The sequence below is a fragment of the Cnephaeus nilssonii genome, assembly GCF_951640355.1.
Source record: "Cnephaeus nilssonii genome assembly, chromosome: 13".
Classification (NCBI taxonomy): domain Eukaryota; kingdom Metazoa; phylum Chordata; class Mammalia; order Chiroptera; family Vespertilionidae; genus Cnephaeus; species Cnephaeus nilssonii.
Genome location: NC_137084.1, coordinates 2,581,678 through 2,594,033, shown reverse-complemented (window position 1 = coordinate 2,594,033; position 12,356 = coordinate 2,581,678). Strand labels below are relative to the sequence as shown.

At 64.0% G+C, this 12,356-nt stretch overlaps 1 protein-coding gene across 3 annotated transcripts; it reads right to left on the bottom strand.

The window, feature by feature from the left end:
* Window positions 1-153: 153 nt before the first annotated feature.
* On the bottom strand, window positions 154-12,321 carry TKFC (triokinase and FMN cyclase). Of its 3 annotated transcripts, none has more exons than XM_079787643.1 (19): window positions 12,249-12,321; window positions 12,031-12,168; window positions 10,767-10,886; window positions 8,742-8,931; window positions 7,442-7,552; window positions 7,165-7,346; window positions 5,952-6,030; window positions 5,594-5,683; window positions 4,945-4,979; window positions 4,784-4,868; window positions 4,598-4,687; window positions 3,733-3,849; window positions 3,295-3,411; window positions 2,998-3,135; window positions 2,286-2,392; window positions 2,090-2,193; window positions 1,931-1,964; window positions 1,741-1,830; window positions 154-1,419 (listed from the first exon to the last, which is right to left on the bottom strand). In XM_079787643.1, the coding sequence occupies exons 3-19, from the start codon at window positions 10,767-10,769 to the stop codon at window positions 1,255-1,257; spliced, it is 1,737 nt and encodes a 578-aa protein (XP_079643769.1). In that variant the 5' UTR covers window positions 10,770-10,886; window positions 12,031-12,168; window positions 12,249-12,321; the 3' UTR covers window positions 154-1,254. The 3 variants fall into 3 exon arrangements, with proteins under 3 accessions (XP_079643769.1, XP_079643770.1, XP_079643771.1); XM_079787644.1 differs by having other exon boundaries at window positions 12,280-12,286; XM_079787645.1 differs by lacking the exon at window positions 12,031-12,168 and having other exon boundaries at window positions 12,249-12,260.
* Window positions 12,322-12,356: the final 35 nt, after the last annotated feature.

Here is a 12,356-nt window from a genome sequence, read left to right as displayed (position 1 = left end):
GTCGCTCAGGCGAGTGGCCCTGAGCACGGGGATCACAAGGAACGACGTGCTCCCTGGTGTGCACTCGCACACACTTGCCTGAGGTCACCCGACAGGAAGTGGCAGCGCTGGGACCCACCGGCAGGTGTCTGATGCATCTCCTCCCCGGCTGCTGGGTGTGCGTCTGCGCACACTGATCACTGCCTCGTGGTCGGGGACCCGGGGGGTGGCTGGTGCACAGGAACCCTGGGCTGAGTGAGGCTGCAGCCAAGTTGGGGCGTGAGTGATGGGGGCCCCCGAGTGTGACCAGCTGTGGATGTAAGTGGTGGAGCAGGACCTGGACGTTGGGTGCAGACACCAGTGGGAGCAGTAACCCGCAGGGAGTGGGCCCCTGGACTGTGCTGGGGCTTCACATCGACTCGTTGGATCCTTTTCCTGTCCCCGCAGACAGGCACCATTCTATTTCCCAGGTTCCAAGAGGCTAAAGAACAGGCTTGAGCTGCTGTGGTTGGTCTGAAGCAGAACCAGGACCCAGCCGTGTCCATGCGGGCACTCCGGGCCTGTGACCGCCCCCTGCACTGAGCACGGGTCGGGTGTGCGCTGTCCTGCCACCACGCACTGGACGCGGCCGTGCCGCCGGGATTGCCGAGAGCAGGGCTGGCCTGGGCGCACTTTCTGTGCCACCACCCAGCTTACGATATGGTGGCTTCTCTCCCTCTTGGCGTCCCATTGGCCCACTTGATGCCTGAAGATCCAGGGGGCTCTGTTAGTTTAGTGCTGAGAAAAGCACCCCGTCGGGTGTGGCGTGCGTATCGGGAGGACAGGACTGAGGTCCCAGGGGAGCCAGCCCAGCTGTGCAGGCCTGGCCGTGGGTCTTGGGTGGAAGGAGGGGTCACCTCGCCAGGGGCTGAGCGCTGCCCGGGGCAGCAGAGGGCCGCTCCTCACACGCCTGGAGACGGCCTCAGAGGCGGCGAAGCTCTGGTCTGATGTGGTTTATTGGCTGCTTTTCACACGGGCACAGGCTCAGCAATGCCAGTGACGGCTGTGCTGCCCCCAGGGACACGCCCGCCGCTGCTGAGGCCCAGGCGGCGGGGCTGGGGCAGAGTGGGAGCCCGGGACCCCGCCCCCCTGAGCAGCAGTGACCCCTCTGGGCCTGCAGTGTACACTGCAGTCGCTCTGGATGCTGGCGGGGGTTCCTGCTGAGCTCTGAGGATGGGCGTGCGAGGCGAGGGAGGTGGCAGGTGGAAGGCAGAGGCAAGTGACAGGCGGCTGCACTCACACGCCCTCCAGGTTCTGCAAGACCTCCAGGATGGCCCGGAGAATGGCTGCGGTGGCCACTGCCCCGGGGTCCGGCTGGTCGAGCTTCATGGAACTGATATAGCTGGCTCTCCCAGCTCCCGCCGTCATGTTCTTGGTGGCCTGGGCCGCAGCTTCTGCGCTCTGAGGGGGACGGAGAGGAGCAGGGTTGGGGACAAGCCTCCAGCCTCCTTCCTGCCCTGGAAGCAAGGCCTGGGCTTGGGGGAGGCCCTGGACCCTCCGTCCCGCTCTGCCCGCACCTCTGTGCCGTCCCAGGGCAGAGGGGTCACCTCCCCTTTACTGCGGACCTGCCGTGTCCAGTTACCAAGTCGGGCTCTGTTCTCTCTCTAGCCTCGCACACCCTCTGGACAGGCGCTCATCTCCATTCAGAGGAGGGAGCCGCGCACGGGAAGGGTGTTCACTGGCTCCCAGCCTGCCTCCCGGGTGGCGGGCCCCTCCACTCACCTCCACTGCCTTGGTCAGGATGTGGAACAGATTAGCCTGTGGGTTCCTCAAGGCTTGGAGCTCCTGTCCCGCTGCCCAGAGAGAATCCAGCTGGACAAGGTGAGGGAGGGGGGTGAGCACAGGCCCTGGCACTGAGGGTGGCCTCCAGGGCTCTGCGATCCAAAGAGGGAAGGGCTGGGTGCATACACACCATAGTCCTGTCTCCTGGGGCAGCCTTCCCATACCTGCAGGGGAGAGAAGAAGCGGTTCACTGGAGGGGATGCCGGGGGCGTGGCAGGGCCTGGCTGGGAGCAGGTGACATCCCCCCTCCTCCCCGCCCACCCTGGGCTAAGGCACAGGCTCCACTCACTTCTTCATGGCCTCCAGGCCGGCATCCATGGCAGCAGACCAGGCTGGGAGGTCAATGTTGGCCTTGAGGGGCTGGGCCGCTGCGGTCAGGAACAGGCCGTAGAGCTGGGAGGACCACAGTTTTTACACGCGGGCCGGCCTGGGCCGCACCAGCCCAGGGCCCTCTCAGCCCTCCGCCCGGGGACTGCCGCACTCACGGCCCCCGACGAGCCTCCCATCTTCTCCAGCAGCAGGAGGGACAGCTGGGAGAGCAGCTTGGCAGGGCTGGCGGGCAGTGGGCCCTCCCTCAGCCACTCCTGGATCGCTGCAGGCGGGGAGGGGAGGAGGTCAGAGCCCCTCCCAACAAGCACGCGGCCCACGGCGGCAGAGGGCAGGGACCCTGGGCTCCCGTCCCCTATCCAGTGTGCAGCGCAGAGGGTGAGGAATGGTGGGTGGCAGGCCGCCCCCCGCCAGGCCTTGCTTCCCGGCTTCAAGCTCCTCCTCGGCCGCCACGCCGTCCTGGGTCTGTACTGGGACAAGCCACGAGAGCAGCGCTTCTGTCCGCCTTGCTCACGGCTGTATCTGCGGTGCCTGGCCAGGACAGGCTCCTGACTGACGCTGGACCATGAAGAGGTGCCCTCGCCCAGGAACGTGAGAAACGAGGACCACAGAGCCAGTTCCCTGGGAACCTCGTCTCACTGTGAGACACATCTGGCTCTACAATGACAACGCCCCACGTCGGCAGCGGTGAGGGCCTGTTCTCTATGAAGATGGACGGGTGCGAGGTTTTGTGCATGACTGCGCTCGGCAAAAGAGAAGTTGGCAACCCATGCAAGCGCTCCGAATGTTTCTGAAGTGGTTCTGGTTCACGAAATGCCAAAATCGCAGAAATGTGACCCCAGCCCCTCTCTGCGAGGTCCCTGCACCCACCTCGGGCAGCGCGGCTGTGGGTGGTCCCACAGTCCCCATCGCCAGCCACACGGTCCAGGGCGTTCAGGTACTCCTCCAGGTCCAGGAGGGTAGTGCACACCCGCTCCAGCACGAGCGCCATCCGCTTCGAGGTCAAGCCTGCGGGGGAGGACAGCGGGAGGAGGAGCACCTGGCCCTTCTCACGGCTAACACTTGAAGGTGTGGGAGATACGGGTGTTAGGGCCCCTGCACACCCCTCACCCTTCAGGACTCAGGCCAATGCCCGGGGTCGCCTGCCCCAACAGCAGGGCTTGGTACCTCCCACAGTGACATCAGGGGCCTCTGAGGGCTGGGAGGGGGCTGCCCGGGTCCGCTTCCGCCCCGTCACGGAGACCCTGGGCACGTTAGGCCAGGCCGACGCGGTGGTCTCAGCATCTAGAGTCAGCAGGTGACTTTCTTAGACATGGGGTGGCTGGCCAGGGGTCAAGTGGGACCTGGATTCCCCCTGGTGGCCAGTCCCTCCATCTCAAAGAGCAAGTACTGAGTACCTGCTGTATACAAGGGAAGAGGGGCTGTCCCTGGGGGGGAGCCTAACACCAACTCCTCCCTCCTGTGAGAGCTGGAGAATCAAAAGGGCCCCATGGGGCCTGATGGTCACGGTTCATCAGGAGACCTCTGTTGGGGTCTCCCCAAGGCCCCTGGCTTTTTCCAGCTCCAAGGAGCCCTGGCTTGGATGGCCCAGGCTGTAGGTCTCACCTATCAGTTTCAGGAGGGCCTCATCCACTAGCAGAAGGGTGAGAGAGAGGCCAGGCATCTCCAGGGCTGACATGAAGGTGCCCACCAGGGCACGGGCAACCTTCACCCCGCGGCCCTCTGCAATAGCAAAGCACGGACGTCCATGAGGAAAGGCGAGGAGGGCGGTACTTCCCCCAGAAGAGACAGGATCAGAGAAAATCAAGGGCTTTGGACGCGCGGCCCCGAGGCCAGCAGGGAGATGGCCAGGTCTGCTCAGGGCATCCCTCCGATGCCGAGTCACACGTCCCTGGCCGTGTCCCTGCGACAGGGCAGGTGGGTCACTGCGGGTCTCATGTGCTGAGCTCTGCCAGGTGCCAGGCACTGTGCCAAGTGGTTATGTATGTTTAGTCTCATTTAATCTTCACAACCGCCTAGGAGGCAGGGACTATCCTTACGCTCCCTACGCCAGGGGCAGGCTCCATACTCGCAATTAGGTGGAGAGTGAAGACCTAACTCAGGCTCGTCTGACTGCACAGCCCAAGCTCTGGGCCATCAGAAGACCCTACCTCAGCTGCTTTTCTTTCTTTCTTTTTTAAAAGAAATTTTTTATTGGTTTTTCAGAGAGGAAGGGAAAGGGAGCGAGAGAAATATTGATGTGACAGCGAGACATTGATCGGATGCCTCCTGCACACCCCCTACTGGGGATCAAGCCTGCAACCCAGGCATGCGTCCGACCGGGAATTGAACCGACAACCTTTCTGTGCATGGGATTATGCCCAACCCACTGAGCCACACCAGCCAGGCTCGGCTGCTTTTCGTATGTGCAGCCTCACAGGCTGGAGGGAAGAGCTCTGGGTGCTAGCAGGCGCCCTTCCGGGGGGCTCACCCAGAGAGCGGACGGCTGCGTCGGCCATGATGCCCAGCTCCAGGACCGACAGGCCGCCCAGGTTGTTCACCACCAGCACCACCGAGGAGCCTGTGGGCAGACACGCCGCCGGTGAGACTCTCTGGGCCCCTCACCCGGGGGGGGGGGGGGAGAGGGCTGGGAGACCAAGGTGTAAGCTCCCCTCACCGGCCTGCACAGACACGTGCGACACGCTGGAGGCGTTGGTCATGTGGTCGAGCATGAGCCTCACAATCTCGTCGGCGGTTGCCATCTGCCGGAGGGACCCAGGAGTGAGCTGTGCCCGAGGCCTCGGCCTTGGACCCACCTGGGCCGGGGAGCCCACCTACCTTCATCCGGCGCACGCCGGCTTCCCCGTGGATCCCTGTGGAGAGAGCAGTCACTGCTGACGCGCTCAGGCCTGGGGATCTGCTATCGTGTTTTTATCAAGGTTGACTCAGGGCTAGCTTGGTGCTGCGGAGGTGGGGAGCGGGTAGAAACGGGCAGGACAGTGACAACGACACGGTTTCTGCCCTCCCCTCCGGGAGCTGTGGCTGTGGCGGAGAGAGCCATGAACTGGACTTGGGACCAGTGAGGCAGCTTGAGCGAGAGGCAGTCAAGCGAGGAGAAGGAGACGTGAGCCTCCGCCCATCACTTTGGAGGCACCGGGGCAGGAGGGAGAGCTCCGCAGCTGCGCTGCCCCGGAGGGGCCCGTGGGAGGAGGGCGGCCTGTGCAGGAGACCCCGGAGTGGTGTGAGCGGAGGCAGGGAGGCGCGCAGCGCACCGACAGGGCCTCACGTGGCGGGAGCCTGGCTGTGGATGGCAAAGCAGGTAGAATGGGGCCGGTGGAGCCCGAAGAGCTTCAAACGCCCATTTAAAACCAGCAAGCTCCTGTGTGACAGCTGCGGCTCAGCGGGAAGGACGGGCAGAGGCTCCCAGGGCATTGTGGGTACAACCCAGGGAGCAGGCACGGCGAGGACAGGGGTGGCCAACACTCACCCAGGCCCAGCTCTACCTCGTCATCGGCAAGTTCAAAGGTGGGTCTGGAACCGGGGACGCTGCAGGAGGACAAGCTCACGCCCAAGGTTCCTGTGAGAGAGGAGGTGTGAGCGGGATGACGGCTCTGGACTGGCGTCGGTCAGGGCAGCAGGCTTAGGCGGGCAGCCTCTTCACCTCGGATGGAAGAGAAGCCTGGCTCCGGGACCCAAGGCTGCTAGTGCCCCTGGCTCCCCCGGGAGACCCCTCAGCCCTGGGGAACCCCTGGGCGAGCCCTCCTATGCAGCTGCTGGGAACTGCTCCCAGGCCTGAGGCAGCCTCCCCCTCCCTCCCCGCTTCCGACCCCGGGGCTGGCACTCACCCATGGCCTTGGCAGCCACGCTCACCCGCTCTGTGATCTCCTTCAGCCCCACCCCGGCCTCAGCCAGGGCACCCGCTATCTGTATCCACACAGAAAGAAGCCCCCAAGGGACAGGAGTCACTGTGGCACTTGGGGGCTGAAGACAGGAGGGCTGTGTCTAGCTGGAGGGACTCTGGGCACTGCCACATCAACCAGGCCCCGGTGTTCAGGGCCGAACGGTGCATCCTTGCGCTCACAAGGACCTGCCAGGAATCTTTAGCAATCAGTCTGCTGGAGCCAGAAAGAACTTTACAAACGGAGAAATGGGCCCAGAGAGGGAAGGTGACTTGTCTAATGTCACACAGCGGGCTGATGGCCAGTTTCCTGATTCCCAGTGCAGAGTTCTTTCTCCAGGGCATGTATCCTGTGGCTCACTTTACCCCCCACCCACATATTCATCCACCCACCCACCCACCCACTTTTTGCCAAGCGTCTAGTATGTGCTGAAATGAAAGCAAGTGACTCGCTCACAACCCTCCTTGAAGGCACTGATCTGGGGAGGAGCTGGGGCAGCAGGACGCAGACGGCACACGCAGTGGAGGAGGCGGACGCAGGGCAGTTCGTGGGAGGAGGATGGAGGACAGGAAGGGCTCTGACCAGCTCAGTGTGTGTGGGGGGGAAACCTCAGGATGGGAGACACCAGAGCTGGGCCTCGACCGAACAGGAGGGTCAGCCAGGCCAACTGAGTCAGACGGACAAAGGGCTTTTACGGCCGTAGGTGCAGCATCAGGAAAGCCCCAGAGGGTGCTGCAGCCGCTGGTACAGCGAAGTGGTGTTCATGGAGCATGAGAGGACGGTGGGATGATGGGCCATGAACTTGGGAAGTTCAGGGAGGAAGGCTTGTCTAACGTCACACAGGGAGCAGCCTCATCAGACGCCCATCTCCAAAGGCCCTCTGGGTGGTGTGGGAACAGACGGGAAGGGGAGCCCCGTGCGGAGCACCGCCGAGCGCGCTGACCACGGCCGGGGCGGAGGGCAGGCTCTGAGGAGGGTGTGCGTGGAGAGGCACCAGGAAGGCGGCGGCTGGGTGTGGGGCGGGAAGGGAAGGGCCTGGGACAATGCCAACATGCTGGGCCGGGGCGGGGAGGGGAGCACTGGGGAAGGCATGGCCTCCTGTGGGGGGGTGACAGCAGGCTGGGGGGCTGGCCGGCTGTGTCCTGGGCGGGAGCCTCACCTTGTGTATGAGCACCACGCCACAGAGCCCCCGCCGGCCCGTCTTCTTCACGGCCGTGAAGGCACAGTCATCCCCAACGACCACCATCTCCACGGGGATGCCCTCGGCCCGCGCCTGCTCCCGGGCCAGGCCGAAGTTCAGCCGGTCCCCAGTGTAGTTCTTCACGATGAGGAGGGTGCCCGCTGTCGGAGCAGCAGCAGGGCCCATCGGTGCTTGCCCTCACCCCCCCCCCCAGCTTGCCCTCCTGGCAGCGGCCCCTCCTGCACCCCAGGCTTACCTGTGCCCGCCTGGGCCACTGCCCTGATGGCTGCCAGGATGCTGCCCACTGCCGGCGAGGTGAACACGGCTCCCGCGATGACCCCCGTCAGCATCCCCTTCCCTATGAACCCTGTGATGGGTGCGGGAGGATGCTGGGGGAGGGTGCTGGGAGGGTGCTGGGGGAGGGTGCTGGGGAGGGCGCTGGGAGGGTCCTGGGGGAGGGTGCTGGGGGAGGGTGCTGGGGAGGGTCCTGGGGAGGGTGCTGGGGAGGGTCCTGGGGAGGGCGCTGGTGCTGGGGGAGGATGCTGGGGGAGGGCGCTGGGGAGGGGGATGGGAGAGGGTCCTGGGGGAGGATGCTGGGGGAGGGTCCTGGGGGAGGGTGCTGGGGGAGGATGCTGGGGGAGGGTGCTGGGGAGGGTCCTGGGGAGGGTGCTGGGGAGGGTCCTGGGTAGCTGTGTGGCTGTCGCCGGGCCTTCCCTGCTCCTGAGCAGATGGGCAGGTGGCCACCGGCGTGCCTGATGCTAGACAGGCACCTGGGCCGCTCCCCGCAGGTCTTCCTTGGACTTCTCTCCCTGGACAGGCCTTCCCTGACCCTCAGCTGAGTGTCCCCCCAGCCCACGACTCGCTGCCCCCCCCCCCCCCCCCGGCTCTCATCTTCCTGCCGCACGTCCACACTCAGAAGGATCTCCTTCACTCATGTGTTCACCTGGCTCCTGTCTGTCCCCAAAGGAGGACAGAGTTCCACGAGGGCAGGCACCTGGTCTGTCTGGTTCACTGTCGCATCCCTAGTGCCAGCACAGCCCAGGCGCCCAGTGCCGTGTCCTGGGTGCTCAGGAATGTTTGCTGCATGGGTGGGAGGACTTGCCGAGGGAGGCAGCAAAGGCACAGAGGCTACCCCGCCTGGTTCCTGCCCCAGGAGCTCTCGGGGAGCTCACACGCCTGGCACTGGACAAAAACAATCAGGACTGTTCATGTGGTTGTGACAATGCAGGGTGGGAATTCAGAAGAGGGATGTTGCTCTAGGCTGGAAGAGTCAGGAGGGCTTCATGGAGGAGGTGACAGGTCAGCTGGAAGGCCAGGAGGTTTCACAGACTCACTGACTCTCAGAGTTGGAAGGGCCTGAGAGATCAGTTGGCCCAACCTGTTACTTTTATAAGCTATAGAGAGAGGCCATAACTGGACCCAAATCACAGCCTGAGGGAAGGGGAGAGTGGGAACCAGGACCCAGTTCTGGACTGTGGGCTGCATTCTGAACCTCCTACCAGCACCCATGATCTCCTCGGAGCCCCCACTCCCCGCCTCTGGCCCAGGACACTCACCAGCGTGGGCAGGCTCATGGCCGGAGCCCCCACCCGACAGCAGTGCCACCCGGCCCTTGAGGCTGTCCAAGTCGGAGCGGAGGGCCACGCGGTGGCCCTGCAGGAGCTGCAGGTTGGGGTTGCAGGCCACCAGGCCAGCCAGGGTGTCGTCCGCACAGCCGGCCACCGAGTTCATCAGCTTCTTGGAGGCCTACGGGGAGGCGCGAGGAGGCGCTTTCAGGCACCAGTCACGTTGCTATGGCCACGACCCCTCTCCCACGCCCACTCGGACTCCAGGGCCACAGCACTGAAGCAGGAACTCCGGGGCACACGGACCTGGGTGTATTTTATCAGGTGGGCGTTTCTGTGAGTTCTCTTGTTAATCTGTATCTTTTGTCCTTAGAAATGTTTTGGATTATGGCTTAACTTTATCCTGAAGAATGGCTTCAACACAAAGAAAGGGGGGGGGGGGGCTGGAGTCCTAGAGGGCCAGGGCAGGCCGGCCTGGTTCCCGCGGGGCTGACGGGGCGCAGGACGACGTGGGGGGCAGGGCACAGCAGTGAAGGTTGGGTTCTGCAGGCACAGGCGAGGGATCCAATCCCAGGCCTCCCTGCCTCGCTGTGAGGACTCGGGAAGGCACCTCAAGGTGCTGAGCTTCGTCTCCCTCTGCAAAGTGGGCCTTCGCAGCGTAAGCCTGTCACACAGGACAAGCTGCACACAGAAGCTCCCTTTTCAAAAAGCTGTGACTCGCTGGAGGAGGCCTGCGACCCGACCCGGCAGCTCCTGCTTTTGTCCCAGAGCGAGTGAGACTAGGGCCCCACAGGCACCCAGAGGGCCGGAGGCGGGGCAGCCTGCCACCCAGCCAGGCCCTGGCCAGGGGCACTTCCGGAGGCTCCTCCCTCAAGCCTGTGAGCGGCAGGCTCCTTTGTGTAAACTTTGACCTTGCCTGGGCCTGGCAGGGGCCAGAGCCAAGCCACCTGCTGCAGGACAAGGGGACATACAGGCCGTAGGGAGGGAGCAGGATACTGAGGCCGGCTCCGCGCCGTGGCTGAGAGCCAGGCGGCTTCTAGGTGCTTCTGGGCTTGTCTCGTCCCTGTTCCCAGCAGCGCGGTGGAGGGAGCGTCAGCTCGGTGAGGAGACCCAGGCACAGTTTGGTGACTCCCCACAAGACCACACGGTCAGCCAGTGTCTGCCTGGCTCCAACGCGGGCTCCATTTTGCTGCTCCATGCTGCTCTCCCCGGGGCTGAAGGGCTGCGCATGGCAGAGGGCTCGCCCGCCAGGGACGGCACAGGCAGCAAAGCTGTGACAGGTCTCCGCTCCAAGCCCAGCCTCCAGCGCCACCACCCTCCAAGAAGGTGACCCCTCGCCATCTCGTACAGCCTGTCCTGCCGGGATTTGCAACCATTCCCACACCAGAGTCAGAGGAGGGCTTGGGACCAGGGCCATCCTGGTTCCCTTGGCCTGAGGGCACCGTGCCCGGCCCCAGGACTCCATCTGATAAACACTCAGGGCCACTGCCAGGAGGGCTAACCTGCCTCGCTCTGAGATCAAGTCGCACAGCTGGTCAGGGCAGCTGGCATTTGGACCTAGTTCTGTGCCAGGCCTGCTCTGGTGCACATCCGTTCTGGAGTGGAGAGGGAGCAATGCCCAGCAGTGCTGAGCGTCCCGAAGTGCGGACCCCCCCATGGGACCAGCCCACACCAGCCACGTCCTTCCTCAGGGTCCCTCTGTAGCTGGGACAGGGCCTGCTCCAGTGTAGGTCACTGTGACTGTTCTAAAGACACGGCCAGACCAGGGGGCCGGTGGGCCCTGGAGGGCCTCGGAGGCTGCAGCCCCAGGCCTGGCTGGACTAGCTAGGAATGGAGGGAAGCAGGGACCAGGCCGGAGAGGGACCCTCTGTCTTAACCTCTGTGAGCCTTAGGAGGCAGCAGCATCTCCTGGTCAGAGTGTAAGGACCTCAGTGTGCCCAGGGCTGGCATGCCCCCTGCCCCCCAGGCCCCGAGCCCACAGTGTCCTTCCCCAGTCCTGGCCCTCCTGAGACTCACCATGGTGGGGAGGGGCTGAAGCCAGCAAGCTGAGGTCGCGCCTTGGCACTGAGCTGCCGGAGGACGGGCGGTCCTGTGGGTGCTGCCTGGGCCTGAGCACGGTGCAGGTGGCAGCAGCACCTGAAGGACAGAGGATGTGTCGCTGGAGGTGCCCGCAGCCTACTGGCACAATCACGCTTCCAGGCCCTCATAATTAGGGAGCTGCCCCAGACTTTGATCCAAGTCTAAACTCCAGCACGTGCGCTGGGGATGGAGTAGAGCGTGGGGCTGGCCAAGGTTCACCTGACGTGGCTGCCAGAGGCAGATCTGCCCACACTGGGCACAGGGCGGTCTTTACGCCCGAGAGCACCCACCTCATCGCCCAGGGCGAGATGAGCCAGAGCAACACCCGCTCCTGCATGAGCACCGTGTGCAGTGAACAGTCACCAGGAGGCTCACGCACTTGCTCTGGTTGCTGTTGGTATCAGACCAAGAGGAAGGCAGCTGAGCTGTGAGCACATTTTACTTCTAGGACTGACTCAGCTCTAGGGACTTGTTCAAGGTCATGCTAAGAGCCAGGACTTAAACCCACGTCTAGTCTTTCCACAAAGCCTGTGTTCTTCCCACTGATAATGCAATGCCTCCAAAGTCACGCAGAGTCCCTGGTGTGGGAAACCACCCATGGAAACCCCACTCATGTTTTAGCTCCCCTCAGTTCAGCCCGGTTCAGCGGTGTCTTGGGGTCACTCAGGGTCTTGGGCGCACTGAATGAGTCTGCAATGGAAGAGTACACGCCAGGCTCTGCGTCTAGTTCTGCCGCTGACTTATTGGGGGATCTTCGGTAAATCAACGCGGGGGGGGGGGGGGGGCGGGGGGGGGGCTCAGCTTCCTCTTCTATAAAATGGGGCCGCAAGGTCTGTGGCATTCTGCTGCTGCTCCACACCACGTGGTCCCCCAACCACGTGATCTGGTGAGGCCTATTAAGTTGCAGAGCTAACGGCTGCCTTTCTGGGTCATTAAGGTTCTCCCGGGAAAGTCTGCTTTTGTATGAGGTCAGAATTTGCACAGCAACAGGGGCACTAATAATGCTGGGCGAGCGGCCCGGTGGGCCCTTCCAAGTCTGAAGAGTAAAACAAAAGTTCAAAGGGGAGAGGTGAGCCTCCTGGTATCCCCCCTCCCCAAGGTGAGGCTGGGGTGAGAGGCCACTCTGAGGTCAGGAGAGGGTCAGGAGAGGGTCAGCTGGGTTTGGGGGAACCGGGAGGGCGGAGGGGAGGGAGGTACGGACCTTGGAGCTGCACACACTGCAGTCGCCTCCCTTCCCTCTAGGCCCTGCAGCTCTTCCGGTTCCAAAGAATGGAGAGCCCGAGGGCTGGGAGGCGCGGAGTCGGGTAGGACGGGGCCTGGGGAAGGGGGAGGGCGCGCACTGCGTGGGGGGGGGTCGGCGGGTCAGCTCGGAGGGCGTCGGCGCAGCTCCCCCACCCCCCTCACTCCCCCGGCACCAACCCGCCGACACCACGGCTTCCCGGGGACCCACAACGGGCGCCCTCATCCGGGTACTCGAAGCGCAGGCGGTCCGCGGAGGGGCGGGGCCTCCGGGGCGGAGCCTCCTCT